At 46.0% G+C, this 18,508-nt stretch overlaps 1 protein-coding gene across 1 annotated transcript; it reads left to right on the top strand.

Moving 5' to 3' along the window:
• Positions 1-3,974: 3,974 nt before the first annotated feature.
• LOC146335031 (C-C motif chemokine 4 homolog) lies at positions 3,975-11,315 on the top strand. Its single transcript, XM_084822822.1, has 3 exons — positions 3,975-4,138; positions 5,739-5,853; positions 9,784-11,315. Exons 1-3 carry the CDS (start codon positions 4,069-4,071, stop codon positions 9,869-9,871), a joined length of 273 nt encoding a protein of 90 aa, XP_084678948.1. The 5' UTR covers positions 3,975-4,068; the 3' UTR covers positions 9,872-11,315.
• The last annotated feature ends 7,193 nt before the right edge of the window (positions 11,316-18,508 follow it).

Genomic DNA, 18,508 nt, shown 5'->3' with positions numbered 1-18,508 from the left:
TCCAACCCTACTATTCTATGATCAAGACTTCTTGGTCAATTCCCATGGAAAGATAGGTGCTCTTGGTGGATTGTGCCCATTACAGTTTTTTTCAATATCTGAGTCAATACTGGGCCACCAGACATAGCTCGTGGTCAATGCTTTCATGCAAACATGAAATGAGCTGGATGAGCTGCATGCAGCGTGGTCAAGATGGTTTGACGACCTTTATCTGGAATAACAACACGATTTCCCCATAGCAGACTTATGGGCAGACATCTTATGCTGACTATGTTTGAATGGCTTAAATTCCTCTGGCAGTTCCTCATCGGGCCATCCCCTCCATACCCAGTTTAAAACACGAGCCAGTACAGGATCTCGAGCAGTCAGCCTAGCAATTTGATCAGCCTGAAGAGGTGGGTCAGGAAGGGCTTCGAGCATCAAGACTTCCAGTGGAGGAGGTACAACAAAATCTGGAATTTGAAGTAGTATCCAACTCAATCCATCAGCATTCGCTACTGCCTTTCCTGGCTTGTAGACAAGTGTGCCATCATAAGCATTGTGCAGAATGCTCCAATGCTGCATGATAGTATGCAGGGAGTAGGCTTACCAGGAGAGAAGATTCCTAGAAGAGGCTTGTGGTCTGTGTGTATTTCAAAAGTATGGCCATAGAGATAGTTGTGGAACTTTTTGATGCCTGCAATAACAGCCAAGGCTTCTGTGTCAATTTGTGCAAAGTTCCATTCAGTGGATGACATAGTCCTTGAATAATAAGCAATTGGTGCCTCTGTCCCATCTGACATTTGAGAAAGTAGGGTTTCCATGAATTGTTGAAACAGTCCAGAGGCCACAGAAATTCCGAATTGCAGACACTTTACTCAGAATGCCCCTTGATGAATGATTATTGTTTAGGCATCTGCTGTAGAATCATCGACAACCAACTGTTGATATGCTTGGGCCAGATCAAGTTTTGCAAAGACCTTCCCTCCACCAAGAACAGCAAGGAACTGATTGACAGTAGGCACTGGGTATAGATGCTGCTTAAGTACTTTATTCACAGTGCACTTGTAATCCCCACACAGTCTCACATTCCCATTAGGATTTAATACTGGCACAATGGGTATAGCCCACTGGGTCTGTGTAACTGGTTCTACCACACCTTGCTTGATGAGATGCTCAAGCTCTTCTTCATTTTTCCCCCTGCATTGTAAAAGGAACGTTCCTGGTTTTCATTCAAATTGGTGTAATAGATGGATCCAGATGGAGTGACACTGGCTTCCCTTTGTATTCTCCCAATTCTTCAGAAAATACCCTTGGAAATATATTAACAATTGCTGCAAGCCGACCTGTAGTAAGGGTGTGAATTCCTTGAATGCTAATCCCTACTGATGAGAACCAGTTTCTCCCCAAGAGGTTTTTCCTCTGCCCCTCCACAATTATAAGTGGAAGCTTCCCTTGGAATGAGCTATATTGTACATCTACAGTGCAGAATCTGACGATATCGACCTTCTTTGCATTGTAATCACGCAGAATGCATGATGGACTTGACAACTTTGGAGCAGGGGTCCCAGAAAATATGTGCTTAAAGGTGCCTCATTAATTATGGATACCCCAGATCCCGAATCCACTTCCATTTTGCACTTCCGGCCATTGATTAATACTGTTTCATACAACACAGAGAATCATGAGGTTCCTTGCCACGGATCTTCTGAATGTGATATAGCTGTTGAGTTTCATTACCCTGTGGCTAATCAGCTCCATGAAACGCTATGTGGAGTGACTCTGGCCTTGTGCTGACAGATTTTGAGTGGCAGAATCGCTCAAGGTGACCCTTCTTCTTGAAAACCTGCACTCAGCATCCTTGAATCTGCAGAGAGAGCACTGATGTGGTCCTCCACAGCCTGAGCAGGAATAGGTAAGCCAGGGCCTACCTGCAGATTTTACAGAGCGTGCATTTCTTGTGTTCTGTTGACCTTGCTACCCAGAATACTCAGTCTGCTTGCTTCAGATGGCACTGACATCATCTGCATCTCTCTTGAGTTCTGTGACATATAGTGATGCAGTCTCACTGGCTAATGCCTTTTCTTGAGCCATTGCAAATGTCAAGTTTGTCTTGGACAGGAGGCATCGCTGCAGTGCTTCATCATAAACCTCACAGACAAGGCGATCCCTCAATATATCCTCTAGAAAATCCCCAAAGTTGCAGCATTGAGAAAGATGACACAGTTCTTCAATATAAGTGGCAATGCCCTCTCCAGGTTGCTGCATTCGGTTGTGAAATTTAAATCTCTGCACAATAATTGAAGGATTTGGTGAGAAATGTATCTTCAGTCATCCTAAAAGTTAATCAAATGTCTTCGTTTGGGGTGAGGCAGGAGCAGTGAGGGATCTTATTATGGCAAATGTCTGTGGTCCGCAAACCGTTAAGAGCACAGCTCACTTTTGTTCAGCACTGGCTATCTTATCGGTCTGCGTAAGAATCCCAGGAAGCAGGCTGACTAACATCAAACTCTTCGGTATGTCCAAGAGCAGCCAGTTGGATTTTAATCCTCTTTTAAAACAGAATACAGGAGTTGCTCAAGTTCTTTAGTGGGTCTAGCTGACTGGTTACCAGTTAGCTGTGTAAATGGATTCACAGTGTATGGGCATCTCTACACCAGCCTAAAATCCTGCTTTTAAAATGGGGCTTTCAGTTTCTGTTTTAAATGCCGGATCACAACGACTGCCTTTTTCACCCGCTTCCTTTCCCCCCTTCCCCCCGTATCTGAGTCATCCATTATCTGCCATTGATCTCGCTCCTCTTCTTGCTGCTTTTCCTCTTTTCACAGAGGGAACTCAAGCAGAACACAACAGGGTAATTTGATAGCTCATTATCCGGGATCTATTTAAAAACGGAACAAAGGGCATTTAGTGCAGGAGATGCCTTGAATGATCACGGCATCATGTAAAGAGCCCGCAAACTTCCGTGAAGGAGTAATCTCAATAGCAGGATAAAAGCTTGGTGTGAAGGAGCCATATAGCTCTCAGGATCCCATCCTCGTCCCCATAAAATGTTGTATAGGTAGAAGGAATGATTGCAGAATCAGCAGGCCTCAAACACAACCGTTCCTTATTTATCACACACAGAAGTGACAACTTAGCAAAAGCTCCACCCACAATGGCTAATCCCAGCTTTACAGGAGCTGCCAAGGTTCAAAACAATAACTAAGCCCCCAGCCCCATTACATAACACTTTGCATCGCTGCCTGTGATGTCGAATGGCCCCACTTTCCCCTATCATTTCCCTTAATACAGCCTGGTGGAATAGCCTTGCTTTCCCTCTCATTAATAATAATGGAAAACTCTGAAGTTAATGGCAACATAGCAATACAATGTTGCCCTCCATCCCACACTGAATTCAATATCCATCCTGGATAAGGTCTTTGTGACTTGAAAGCAAACCCAGCAGATGTGAAGAGCCTCAACTGAGCTCCATGCAGGGAAATATTTTCTTAGAGAATCACTTCTCCAGTTCAGATCATTGTCCTGTGTGGGCATCACCCATTTCTTTCTCTCCTGTTTCGTTGTGTCTCCAGAACGTTTTGTCTCATGGAGCTGCTGTGCCAAGTTCTTGGTTCTGAGAGCCCACCATGGCTCCATAAAGGAGCAACAGGTGTCTTTTCTTCTCTTGGAGCTCCTGAGTTAAGGCCTTGGTTCAGAGAACCTGCTACGGCCAAGGCAAACAAAGACAGTGGTCTCTGCTGCCTCGCCTTCTTTGGGGCCAGACCCCTTCTTGACCCGTCTTTTGCAAGCTCAGAATTGCAAAATCCCACCGCAGCCTTTCACTTCCTCCTCTGAGGCCACTTCAAGACCCTGGGATGGTTTTCCAGGATGTGACTTGTTTTTGCCAACAGTTCTGAAAAATGAAATGTTGTGTTTTTTCCATTCCTTCCGAGGAACCACCAGATCCTTTTCCAAAGCCATGTATAAAAAGGAGGGAAAGGTCCTTGTTGCTCAGTGTGGAGCAAAGGAGAGTGTGCAAAGGACACAGCCTTGCCGGCTGCTGACCCTGAACCAACCACCTCCTTGCCTCCACCACACTCTGCAACAATGAAGATCTCCGTGGCTGCCCTGGCTGTCTTCCTGGTCATTGCCACCTTCTTACCCCAGGTGAAGACTGGTGAGTTTTTGTTTTCTTCCTTTTCCATACACTCCTTTGTATCTAAAGAGGAAGCGCATAGGAATGTATGAGAATTTCATTCCCGTTCGCAACCCCGAACATGAATGCAAGCAGGAGCACAATTCTCGGGAAATGCTTGCAGTTTCCCAAACTTGTGTTCACGTTCAAAAGTATGCACTCGTTGCAAAAATCTGCATTGCCATGCTTTAGCCTATGGGGAAAAGTGTGCATATTTGGGTGTGCACTTTTAAAAATGTGCATTTTCCCTGATGGAAAATGCACATTTTTCCCAATTTAAAAAAAGATGCTCACATTCAAGAACACAAAGGAGGCGAACCAAGCATTGAGGAGGATTTTGGAGAACCTCAACTAACTTGGACATCACATATTCATTCACCCATCCCGAGAAGTGCATGCCACATTCACACAAAGAGTTGCTGTCTTTCAAGTCTGTACTGGGGGTGGGCTGTTCAGACAACCATTCCTGCCCAAAGCAGATTTTGGGCTTCTCAAACTCCTCTTTGAAACTCCTCCTCCTCCTCCCTCATGACCTGTCAATCAAACTGTCACAGTCAATGCTGTGACAGAACAAGCAGAACAATGAAGAATTGTGGGTGGGTGTGGAGCGGGGAGTAACTTTTCATAACATCACTGAAATGGTCCTCCTGGGTATGTTAAAACTGTGTGTGTGTGTGTGTGTGTGTGTGTGAGAGAGAGAGAGAGAGTCAGGGAGACCACTGTAATGTACAGCCTGTGCAAACAACAGAGCAATCTGGAACACACTCAAGAACAACCCCAGCAGAAGAGCAGGTAAAGCCATTTGCTTTTGGTCATGTGATAGCAAAGGGCTCTTTCAGACAAGACCTATCCATAACGGCTGTTTCACACATCCAGGGGATCATGCCATTAATGCTGCTGCATTGACAGTGCGCTTGCACTGATAGATGACATTGAAGATACCTATGTTGTTATGCTAAAAAAAAAGGTTGCAACAATCCCGCACGGAAGCCAAGATGGGTGGCAGGAAATGGGGCCCCTGAAGGAATCCGTTGCTCAAAGTAATTCTTTTGTTGGGCTCCATGGCACAGGTGGACCTGGGAGAATCCACCCAAACTATGTGCTTGAATTGAACAGGGCTGCACAGCAGCACCCCCTTCCCCACTGCCAAAATTGCTGCTGCCCTGCCGACTTTGCTACTGAATTTGCCGTCATAGCAGCCGCCCAAAAAGGAGTAATTTTGATTGGAAACAAGGGATACAGGGAGCACCCACCTCATTTAAAAGCAGGATTAGGCTCCCAGGATATCTCCAGGAGCGTGATTCCGCTTCCAGACAAGGTGCATGCTCCCTGCAGGCCTTGTTTTCCAGCAAAATCACCAGTTTTTCTGCCACCACCATGGCAGCAAATTCGGCGCTGGCAGGGGGTGGTGGAAAAATGGCTCTGGGGGGCTTCATGCAGCCTGCACGCTGCCTGTTGCCCACCCTAGAAGCTCTTCTGACCCCTATACCTTTGTCTATGGGATGGGCTGTTCAAGAGGGGATGAGCCTCCTGATGTGGGAGGATCAGCCACAAACCCTTTCCATTCCTCTGCTTCTTTCAGGACTCTCCATCGTCGTGGGTTCCTGCTGTTTGATCTATTCAGCAAAGCGCCTTCCACTGAGCCACCTGAGCAAATTTCAATACACAGACAAGAGGTGCCCTCAGCGATCTGTCATGTAAGTATAATCAGTAATTCATAGAATCATAGAAACACAGAATTCTAATCCTTTAATACTAGATTTTGAATTTATTGTGCATGGGGGAGCCAAAAAAGTGCAGAAAAGGGCAATTAAAGGGATCAAGGGTCTGGAGCATCTCCCCTTTGAGGGAAGGTTGCAACAGCTGGGCTTGTTTAGCTTGGAAAAAGGGCGAGCAAGGGGAGGCATGACAGAGGTGTACAAAATTATGCCTCGTGTGCAGAATGTGGATAGGGAGACATTTTTCGCCCTGTCTCATAATACTAGAACCCACTGGGGTCCTCCCATGAAGCTGATGGGTGGGAGATTTGGGACTGATAAAAGGAAGGGCATCTTCACACAGTGCAGAGTGAAACTATGGAATTCGCTGCCACAGGATGCAGTGATGGCCACCTATTTGGATGGCTTTCGAAGGGGGTTGGACAAGTTCCTAGAGGAGGAGGAGGCTATCAATGGCTACTAGTCTTGATGGCTATGTGCTACCTTCAGTACTAGAGGCAATATGCCTAGGTACATCAGTTGCTGGGGGACATGTGTAGGAGGATGCTGTTGTGCTCATGTTCTGCTTGTGGGTTCCTGGTCGACAGCTGGTTGGCCACTGTGTGAAAGAATGCTGGACTAGATGGAGCCTTGGTCTGATTCAGAAGGGCAATTCTTATGTTCTTAAAACAGTGACAGCCAGTGTAGTATAGTGGTTAGAGTGCTGTACTGGGACTCCAGAGACCCGGGTTCTAGTCCCCACTCAGCCATGAAGGTAACTGGGTCACTGACTCAGCCTAACCTACCTCACAGGGTTGTTGTGAGAATAAAATAGAAGGAGGACCTTGTAGGTGCCTTGTTCCTTGCAAGAGGAAAAAAACCCAGTGGGATATAAATGTAATAATATATAAATAAATATAAATAAACAGCAACCCCCTTTTATTTATTTATTGGAAGTATTTATATACTGCTTCACATTTTTTAAAAAATCCCAAAGTAGTTTACAACAGATTATAAAACTGTAAAACATTATAAAAAAATGAAAGGTCTACCTAGTCCAGCATTCTGCTCCCCACAACAGCCAGAGAAATGCCTCCTAGAAGACTACAAGCACGGTGTGAAGGGAACAACCTTTCCCAAGTGTATCTGGTACTCTAAGATATAGTGCCGCTGTTCATGGAGGTTCTGTTCTCATCTAAGAGCATAAAAAGAGTCTTGCTGCAAGAGATTAAAGCTCCATCCTGTTTCTCACATTGACTAGAGAGATGCTTCCAGCAGGCCCCAAAGCAAGAAACAGAGGCCACAAGTCTCCGTTGCTGCATGTGCCCCAGGATCATCTGATAGTGGGAATTATACAGTCTCTGCATTTGAGATTCTGTTTAGCTTTTGTAATTAATCACTATCAACAGACACCCTCTTATCCTCTAATTCCGCTTTAAAGCCATGTATAAGATGTGCTTCTCATCCATGGTGTTGAATCCTGGGGTCTCCCATGTGGAGCCTGTGGCCACCCTGCGCCCACAGACACGTCTCTTGGTACCCGCCAGGCTCCCTACTCCTCCTGATTTGTATTTTTTAATTAATATTTTGTTAAAAATTAGGAGGCTGGCTGGCTTGCTGCAAGAGAAAGTGCTGCCCTCCAGCACCATCTTTATTTGGCTTCAAAGGGGCGGTTTTGTGTTTTGGAGCTCTGAACCCACCTCTGCCTTGTACTTAGGTTCTGGGGCAAGCAACTTTTCTTTCAGTCTCACCCATTTACCTTATAAGAAATGGGTGTTTTTCATCTGGCCATGCCCGCCATGGCAGCCATTTTACGAATGGGCATCTAGGAGTGAGCAACACTATAGAAATGCTGCTTGTGTTTAGCTGACCTGAACTGTTTGATTTTTAACGTCATCCAGAAGCAACATCGGAAGCTGCCTTACCCTTGGGCCATCGAGACCGGCATTGTCAACACTGACTGGCGGCAATGTCTCTCCAGGGTTTCAGGCAGGGTTTTTTTTTTCCAGCCCTACTTGTCAGGGTTGCCTCTGAGTGCAGGGAGTGGCAGAGTAGTTCAGATTGTGAAGAGGAACCGCCAGACATGGGGGAGGTAGTTTCCCAGGCTTGTCCAGACATGGCTAAGGCAGACTCCTCAAGTTTCAAAGGTCCAGCTGGACGGAGAGGGCCCCTCTTCACACACACACACACCCATGAGAGATAGCGAACAGGGTGAGGCGCGGTTTGGAGAGCCTGAATTCATAGACGCCAGGCGCAGGCGCAGAGCCAAGAGAGAGATGGCCGGGGCAAACTTAGACAGTCTACCTGGTTGGCCCGGTGTGAACAGCTGCGCTTAGAAGCCTCACGAGGGAGAAGATCTCCCTCCACCCCTTAAGTTAGGATAGTGAGCCCGCCTTTCTTCAAACAGCGGGCAACTTTCGTAGCTATCTTTTGAACTCCCTGCCTGAAGGCATTTCCTGTGTAGACTGAGAGTCACTGAGAATTTGCATCTGTATGACCCATTGAAGTAATGGATTAAAAAAAGCCCTACGTTGAAGCCTCTTGTCTGTGTTTGATTTGGTGTCTGAAGTTCAGTGGGGGCAAAAGGAATCCTGACAGCTTGCCCGCTCCGTGTGGATCGCCTCACCCCCCCCTGCGGATTCCCCACTGGAACGGACGGTGGGAATCCGTACATCCCTACCTCTTCTTCAGAATCTGAACTACTCTGCCACTCCCTGTGCTCAGAGGCAACCCTGGTCCCTGACATCACCTGAAGATACTGGGGATCGAACCCGGGACCTTTTGCATGTAAAGCAGCCGCTCTACTCACTGAGCCACGTCCCTCCCTAGAGGCAGTATAGCATGCTGCATAGGGTGGCCATGTGCCCTACTTTACAGAGGGCAGTCCTCTATTTTAAGGCCTGCCTGAGAATAGACATCCATTTGAAGGTGTCCTCTGTTCAAAGGGCTTGTCAGGGGCTCCTTGGAGGCCTCTCTCCGTCTAATCCAGTAGCCAAGTCCAGACACAGACAAATGGATTCTTTTCAAAGCTTTATTCCTCTTTTACAACTTAACAACTCTACTGTTAGCAACTAGATCTGAGCAGCAGAGTACCTATGCCCTAAGTTGGAACAGTTGGTCCCTGTCTGAAAGGGAATTACTGGCAGACCCCTGAACTTAAGGACTAGGGAGAGTCCCTCCCCTTTTTCCTTGGAGCCTCTGGGCGCAGCCGTTGTTTGCGCGCCAACCGGGCACTACGCCTCCTTTCCGCGCCCTCCATTTGGCGCCGCTCTCTGCGTCGGCGTCGCGCGTCCATCAAGGCTGCTTCCCACGCTCTGTCACTCCCAGGACTGCTATCTAAGCTAGGAATGCCGGTGGGAGGAATCTCCGTCAGCTGTTGGCCCTGGGAAAGAGGAGCGCGCTCCTCTCCCAGGAGCGACTCCTCTTCCTCAGAATCAGAACTACTCTGGGATTCTATGGGCTCAGTGTCCACCCTGACAGGGCTGTCCAGTCCAAGTCTAGTTTGAAGCTAAAAAACTATGAGAACGGAGGGCGGGCAAGGGCCTTGAAATCGCCCAACTACTGTAAACACCTGGACAGTAGACTGAGCAGGCACACAGGTCACCTGGCCAGTCTTCTCCACTATTTAAATTACAGTTATTATTTCTAAATGTGTAACTATACATAAAAGTTAGCATATGCAAATGTTATGCAAACTGGTGTCCCCTTTCCTCCTCTCTTTTTGGTGATGGGCAAGTGGCCGCCCAAGGACGGTATAATTCGTCTGCATTTTTTAGCAAAGTTCCAGGAGGGTAGGGAGGAGGAGATGGCTAGCCCTGAGCGTGATACCTGGGAGGAGACCGCCAGCTCTGTGACGAAGTTATTACAATACAGAGCATTTCCTCTTCCCAGGTTTCTGAATGGACCATAACCACACTTTCTCCTTTGCAGATTTACCACAAGAAACGGTCAGAAAGTCTGTGCTGATCCCGAAGTGTCATGGGTGCAGGATCTCATCCGAGAACTCAAGCCAAACTGAAACCTTCCCACCTCCTCCTTAGGAAGAGGAGAGAAAGCATCCGCCTGTAACCATCAGCATACGGGGAGGAGCAGCTACATTTTTCTTGAGGAGATATATATCCCAAGTGTTTATTTGTAGAACGCATCATGTATTCCATTCATATCATGCCTTCCTCTTTTAAAACGTGCATGGCGGACGTCCATTCTCTCCAGAAGAACGTTAGATTTGCCACCAGCCTTTTCCTTCTCCCTGTGCTTCATTTCTGCCCTTTAAAACCCTTCCTTTTTTAAAGCGCTGCATACACATTTATTTGTTTATATGCTAATAAAAATAACACTGAAGTATTTCAGCTGCAAAACTCCTTTGGGGAATGAATGTATGGAATGGGTGGGTGCGGGGGGAGACATCTTGGTGACGTCAATGGTGCTAGCCAATTTGTGCCATTCACAGCCTGCTTTTGGCTAAACTTGCTGAACCAGTGGTGGTTGTTTTTCTTCAGGGTTTGACCCTGGAAGCAAAAAAATTGTTTGTACTTAATGCAACGAGGCAGCTTCTTAAACAGCCCCACTCCTCTTCAGAAATGATCCCTAACTTCAGCCCTCTTGGCCTCAGGCCTGGCTTGATAGTGGTTCCCATAGCAACGAGGCCTAGCAGCCTTCCAGAAGCCAGGGACACCATCAAAATGTCCTCTCCTTGGTTTAATCAGATATTTTTTTCCAGTACCTTACCACACCGTGTATATAACCATTCAGTTAAACTTACTGAGTTGTGTTTTTTTTTCTTCCAGAGTTTGATTCTGGAGAAGTTATGTTTGAATTTTACCGACTTCCCAATAAATACACCAAGATGGCGGAATGTGGCAGAGGTTTTCATGAGTGGCTATTTTCAAAACGCCCCCAACATTCTCCCCACCCGCTTTGGGTGTGTATGGACTGCAAACCTTTCAGGAAAATGGACGGACGCTTATGACCCAGCCTCAATGAGATTTGCACTGCCCCTGAAGATTTTTTTTTAAAATCCAGGCAGACTGGAGGTTAATCTGAACAAGGCTTCACCGGGGCCTCAAAAAGTTTTGAATGCCCAGAGTGAAGCCTGGATAATGTGAAATTGTTATAGAAATATGTCTGTTATCCCATAATTTTATAAGCTAGGCTATGTCTATTCTACCTTTGTGTGAAATTGTCATGTCAAACACAGCGCCTTATCGGAGACTCAGGAATGCCAGGAACGTATTTACGTTAGAGTACAAGGCTACCTCTCTGCACATGCCTAGATATGTAAAAGGCGCTGCCTGCTTTCTGTTTCCCTCTCAGCTAGACAAAGAGATTAGTACAGCGCAAGCGTAGGACAGCCCCCAAAGGTCTTGCCTATATAAACTTTTGGATCGCATCACTTGATTGTGACCTTTGTTGGAGCGTTAGCCCCAAGGGTTGCCTTATTCTGCAGAATAAAATTGTCTTGGACCAGATCTCTGCCTCCTCTCGTTCTTGGTAAACAAATTGGAAAGTCTACCAGGGAAAAGAACACAGTTTTTGTAAGAAAATGATATGAATGGGAGCACCTGTGAGCATGCGCAGAGTGCCTCTGGTCTCACTCAACAGTGGTTATTCCAGGTCAAATTAGAGTCTGTGGCTCCAAAGCAGACTGGGCCACTGACACAGTGCCGGCTCCAGGTTTTGGAGGGCAAGACAGCCTCAGTGGCCACCCTCCCTCAATGAGTCTACCTTCTCACCGCCATTGCCACCAGCTGATCTTTCTCCTCCTCTTCCTCATCATTGCTACCACTTGCTTGCTGGACAGGCAGAGAGCCAGGGAGCAAGGAGGCCGTGGTGGCATCTCCTGATTCTCCTTCTCATCACCACCATTGCCTGGGCCAGAGCGAGTGGCCGGCGAACAAGCAAGTTGCAATGATGAAGAGGAGGAATGAGTCCAGGGGGGCTCTTGTCAGTGGGCCCCTGCTGTCATGCATGCCCTCGGCAGATACCCAACCATGCCTACCCCTGACGCCGGTGCTGCCTAGCAGAACAGTTTCTATCTCTTTAACAGTCATTTCTCATGCAGTAGGCAGGAGCTACATTTCACAATCTGGAATTCCATCTCTGGTACACTATTAATGATACTGGAGCACTACCATCCAGGCGCTAGTCACTTCAAGACTAGATGACTGCAATGCGCTCTATGTGGGGCTGCCTTTAAGGCTGCCCCAGAAGCTGGAGCTAGTGCAGAACGCAGCAGCTTGGCTCTCGTTGGGAGCTGCCCTTTTCAGCATGCAACTCTTTTGCTACTTTGCTGAGGGAACTGCACCGGCTGCCCATTCGCTACCAGGCCAGGTTTAAAGTTTTGGTACTAGTGTACAAGGCCCTACACAACTTGGGGCCAGGATACCTGAGAGAGCACCTTCTCCCTTACCAACCCGCCTGGCCGCTGAGGTCATCGGAGGGCTTGCGCATGGTGGTTCCACATGGACCTATGGCCCAATTGGAGTCCACCAGGAGAAGAGCCTTCAGTGTGGTGGCCCCCTTTCTTTGGAACTCCCTGCCCCTGGAGGCCAGGCAGGCACCAACACTGTTGCTTCTGGTGCCTCCTGAAAACAGTTCTGTTCCAGGAAGCATTCTTTAAATAACCAGCCATAGTTTTTATTGGCATTTTGTTTTTCATAATTTTAATATGGTGTTATAATCTTTTTTTTTTTTTTTTACTATTGTATGTCTTGTGTTCACTGCTCTGGAATCTGTTTGGATTGAGAGCGGTACACAAGTGTAAATAAATACATACATACATACATACTAAAATAAATGCCATCCTTCTTTGCAGCTGGTCAGCCTACCCCTCCTCCCTGCCCCAGAGATGGGTGCCTCTGCCCTTACTTCTGAGAATATAAGGGTTCTACAAACAAAATAACACCAATTTTCAGATTAAAAACAGGTGTGTTATGCCAGATGTAATATTATTTTCCACATGAAATCAGGGCCTCAGGTGGGCCCTTGGACACTCTCCCACTCTCCCCGTGCTTAACTTCTTTTGTGCCTGTTCACCAGCCCTTTCAGCACCAGCTTGGCTGCCTTTAAAAACAAAAGAACACACACACACACACTCTTCTTCTTACTTGGAAGAATGATCCTACCGATCAGGGATCACTTAGCCAATCAGAATAATCACAAAGCCAGTTCAGAGAAAAGGCAATGCTTCTTGCTGAACAGGTAAAAACTTTTACCAGCAGTCCACAGCTTGTTTCCCCTCTGAAAAATCACAAATGGGTGTGCTTTTTCAAGTGGCAAAAATATTAGTGATAATAATAATAATAATAATAATAATAATAGGAAAGAGTCTCCATGTTTTCTGTAAAGGCATCATTATGAGTATGAAACAATGTGAATCACTGCTGTTATTTAAAGGGCTTCTTGAGCAAGAAGAACAGAGACAGAGAGAATGCATAATTATATGTTATTTGTTTTGTTAAGTTATGTCATCTAAAAACTGAAAAGGCTGTGTGGGATAACAGCAGACATTAATAGCCATTAGGAATTAGTGATCCATTTTGCAACACTGGAGGTAAATAATTTCAATGATGTTATTAGATCCCTGTGGTTATTCTTAGCCATAATAAGCCTTTTGATTTCCTTCTCATCTCACTGTGCTGACATTGGATATTATGCAATCTGAGGAGTCAAAAAGTGAGAACCCCGTACACTCCAATATTTCACAGATGAAAACAAGGATATCATTGTGTCTCTAAAATTCATAATGCCATGGGTTCTGCTCTGGACTGGAGAGCAGGGTTCAAGTCCCCACTTGGCCATGAAGCTCAATGGATGACTTTGTTTGACAGTTTCTGTATTTGTAAAATACAGGTTAGCACCCCGTTCTGTCAGTGATCATTGCCTAAGCAATCTCTCCACCCCAACCCCTAATTTCGCAGAACTGAGAATTGATCCTTTCTTCACTTGAGACAACAGGATTCCTGTTACATTATATTCAAGACCATACTGTAACTGCTCATCATAATCAGGGTGATTAAAGTGTTGGGATACATTCCCCTACCACTATCTAATCAATCCATACATATTCATAGGGGATATTGAGATTAAAATCTGCATATTGATTATGAGTAAGGGTGCAGAGGGCAGTAACAATTGCAGACTGATACAAAAGAATGCTGTCTCGTGTACACAGGCTAGAGAGTCAAACTGATCCCCATGTAGATAATCCCAAATTTGCTTCCAAGAATGGATCAATCTGCTCCATCAGTCTCAGGTGTACAAAACAGGAAGATGGACAATGAGTAACAATATGGTGATCCTTGGTGATCCCAGCCGGCAATAAGCAAAAGCCCCAAAGGAAAAGATTTCTATCAGCCTTCTTATTCTACCTGTATGTATGCTGAAACATGAGTGTAGTTAGTAGTAAGGCATTGTAGATGCGGTCATAACACCTGGCAGAGGAGAAAAGCAAAATCCATTTGATACAAAGAGCTTCCTACTGAGCCACACCATCAGTTCATGTAGTTCAGTATTTTCCACACAAGGGGTAGGCAACCTTTTTGGGCCGTGAGCACATTTAGCAAATTGAGAAACTCTCCTGGGCACCACCGCAAAATGGCTGCCATAGGAGGCATGTCAAAAGACTTGTAACCTGCCCAAACGACTCTGCCTCTACAAGCTGGAGGTATGGTCTGAGTTCCAACACATTAGACACCAAATGAAGAGCATATGTAACCGTCTTTTTTCTATTTATAGGGCTTCTGTAAATAGCGAACCACTGCCTAACCTTGCTGGGCTTTACATATTGCCAACAAAATCCTGCTCCAGTTACCATCAATAGTAGATGCCAGGCTGTCCTCATCCAGGAACAGGGCTTTTTCCCTGGTGGCCCCTGTCTGGTAGAACTCCCTTTCACTGGAAATTCAACAAGCAAAGGGTCCCCTTTCTTTTCAGAGACAAGTGGCCATTTACCCTTTTCATGGTACTTTCAGCAATCAGATGAACCGTGTTATTTATTTATTTATTAACTTTGCTTATTTGATGCTCTGCTGTTCGTGTTTTTGCCCTCTGCTGTTGCTCATGTGTTAGACTTTTTGTCTGTCAGTTTTGTAGACTGACTTTTTGGGGGATTGATCCCCCCCTTTATTTTTGTTAATGTTTGGGGGGCTTTTAGATTGACTTGTAGATCCCTTTAGAGTGCTGGACATGGATTCCTGCATTGAGCAAGGGGATGGACTGGATGGTCTTACAGGCCCCTTCCAACCCTACCCATTCTACGATTCTATGACTTCTAGATAAAAATGGTTTTCATTGTGACTCCGGTTTTTCCTTTGGTTTTATTGCAGCTATTATTATTGCAGCTGGAAGACAATCTAGAGAGATAGTAAATATAATATACTGCTTTGATGCCCTGCCGTTCCTGCATGTTTCTCAGGGGGAGTGTACGTAGCCCTAATGATGCCAGGGCTGATAAATCTGGCAGCCACCAAAACTCTGGGCATTGAAGGAGAGCACAAACACAGTGGTGGATCTGCAGTAGGCCCGACAACAGCTTTCCCAAAGCCAAGGCTTAATTAGCACCTCCTTTCCGTCCTCATCTTGATGGTTTTCCTAGTACCAGCTCCTGGGGCTAGGGTATGTTCAGGGATGGCGACACAGTTTTACAGGGTTGGTTTTCTTTTCTAGGCATAGCTACTGGGCTCTCTTGTACTCAGCGGAATATTCATTACTCTTAAATAAATACACCTTGAATATTCCTTTAGAAAGACAGGGTAGAAATTAAATGATGTTGAGATGATAATGATGAAATACAACAATACAGCCCATGTGGCATAATGGTTTCAAGTCAGGAGGCTTTCTCTGTCCTCTGCAAGCATATCTGAGCATAGCTACTAGACTCGGGGGGAAATTTATTTACCTTCAGTAAATACGCCTCGAATATTCCTGTAGAAAGATATGGTAGAAATTAAATAATAATGAGGCAGTAATAATTATTATTAAATACAACAAGAGAGCCGGTGTGGGATAATAGTTAGGAGTCAGAAGGTACTCCCAGACCGGTGGCTCCTGCTGGACCAAGGAGAGTCGGGGCTGGTGTTAAGGGTAGGCATGGTTGGGTACCTGCAGAGGGCCCGCATTCCAGCAGGGTCCCACTGACAAGAACCCCCTGGAGTTTCTCCTCCTCTTCCCCATTGCACCTGCTTGCTGAGGGCAGGTAACCCTCCCTCTTACACACTCTCGAATCGGGCCTCTGTCCTCAGATATTTTGGTAAACGTCGCAGCAGAGCAGGGGTTTATTTTGGGTACACTGTGGCCAAAAGGGCCTTCATAACTAGGTCACTCTAACAGGCCGCTGTGGGGTAAGCAGTTATGGCTGGGGTCTTCAACATGAGGCCCATAAGCACCACTGTGCCCGCAGGCATCTCTTTTGGCTCCCTCCAGGCTCCCTGTCCCTCCTGATTTTTATTTTATCTCTTTCTCTGGAAGCACTCCCTGAAGATTTTGGCACAACCCCCAAGTTCCATGTCTTACTACACCTTTCCCCAAGCTGGCGTAAGCAGTATAGTGGTACATTTTGAAGGGCAGGTGTTCATCATGTTAGTTAGCCGCCAAGGAGAGTCCAAAAATGCAGGCAGCTGTGTTGATCCATATCAACAAATCAGACCTAGACATTTTCAGCTACCTTAGGAGCAGGTCTTTTGTACAGCTGATGGGTCTCAATTGCCCATTCAGGATCAAGGCACCCTAAAATACTTTACCACAGGGATAGCTCACAACAATATATTTCTCCTGCAGCTACTGTGGGGATTGCAGCTAAGCTCAGAGGGAACAGAGAAGCTGGGGTAGGGCGGGGGGTAAGGGGAGATGACATAATTTTCCCTGCTAATCAAAAAGTCTCTGTACTTGACCCTGTGAGCGCTGACTCCACTACACCACTGCTGGTGCCCTCCAGTTGCTTGACTACAACTCCTATCATTCCTAGCAAGCATGTCCAACCCATCCAGAGGGCACCAGGTTGGGAAGGCTTTCCTACTATAACCCAGCCTCTAACTACGCCTAAGTATTTGCAACTGAAATAACTACATATCATTTCCCTGATTATCCCTGCCCTGCCTTCCCCTGTTGCTTCCCTATTTTGAATTTTGGACTGGAAGCACCTCAGGGCAGAGAGCTTTTGTACTCCGTAAGGCTGCACACTGATTACACTATATAAAAAGCAAAGAGAGGCAGCTTCTGTTGTTGCAGCATGCAACACCCTGCCATGTCCTTTGCAGGAAGTAAAAAACAAGGCAAATTGCCAAGACGACCCTAATTTTCTTGAGCCCGATACAGTTCAGAAATGCTTCTTTCCTTCTTCGGGGGCTGATCTACAAACAAGAATGCAAACCCTTTACACATACACATTTATATGTGTAGAAATCAGCCTTCCCCAACGTGGTGCCCTTCAGATGTTTTGGACTTCAGTGCCCATCAACCCCAGCCAGCATGCGAATGGTCGAGGATGATGGGAAAGTCTAGTACAACTGTTCTGAAGAAGGCTAAAGATGGCTTTATTTTTCTCGTCAGAGGGTCCATTCCTGTGTCCTGCACTGCGCCATGCAACAGGTAGAACTCCCTCCATCAATGCACATCTTTGTGCAGGAAAAAAAATAACACCTGTTGGATATCGAGCTGATGGCACAGGAGAAACGACAGTAACCCTAGGAAGGCTGACAAGTGGACAAACAGGGGCAGGGTTTGGTTACGGGGCTGAAAGCTCTTGCCAGCTCCGTTCCCACAGTGATTGCTGTAAATGGCCATGTGATGGAACATGATAGGCATCACAACTCTCTCTGTACACATTCGAAATCCACCCTTTGTCTCTGTGTGGACAGGTGCCTGGGTTTGTCGCCAGTGTTCCCGCTGCCTAACCGGTCAGGGGAGTTTCTGTGGCCTTGAACACTACGTTTATGCCAAAGACGGATGGTGCCCTGCCAGTGTTGGCTGGAGTTAAGGTCCTATTATTGACAGACGCAGCATATTGATAGCCTTTAGGGTGAATGCAGGAAGTCTTGGAGAGAGACGGGTGCTTGGGAGATCAATGGAGACTAGAGATATGAAGGCCTGGAAACCCCCCAGAAATGTTAGTGGGGGGAAACCACCTTTTTCCTGTTCCCCCTGCCCCCAAGGACCATTTTTGTTTTTCTCGAAAAGCTGGAAAAATTGAACAGTTTTGAATTATGAAATATTTTCTTCTAGGATTTAAGACAAAGTATTTATAAACTGTTACCCAGCTGTCCTCCCAAAATGATTTCTAAAACCTATGTGATAAGAACACTTTTATAGAAAGACTAGAGATGTAAAATGTCTGGAAATAATGAAGCCATGGGGAAAAATATTTTTTAATCCTCTCTGTAAGATTCCCAGCATAGTTATTTCTTTCATTCCTGATTAAAACTATTGATCTAAAGTATATTTTACTGATAGACATTTATGCTCAGTTTCCCAACATGTGAGTAGAGTCATCATTGTGCATTCTTGACAACTTGGGTTTTGTTCTGTAGAGTCTGATGCTTTGTTGTTGTTCAGTCGTTCAGTCGTGTCCAACTCTTCGTGACCCCATGGACCATAGCACGCCAGGCCTTCCTGTCCTGCGCTCTCTCCCGGAGCATGCTCAAGTCCATATTCATTGCAT

This window comes from Heloderma suspectum, chromosome 16 (assembly GCF_057233095.1).
Source record: "Heloderma suspectum isolate Gila_16-S chromosome 16, 16-S_ref, whole genome shotgun sequence".
NCBI classification, from domain to species: Eukaryota; Metazoa; Chordata; class Lepidosauria; order Squamata; family Helodermatidae; genus Heloderma; species Heloderma suspectum.
The sequence above is the reverse complement of the archived record's forward strand: the minus strand, read 5'-3'. Positions and strand labels throughout refer to the sequence as shown.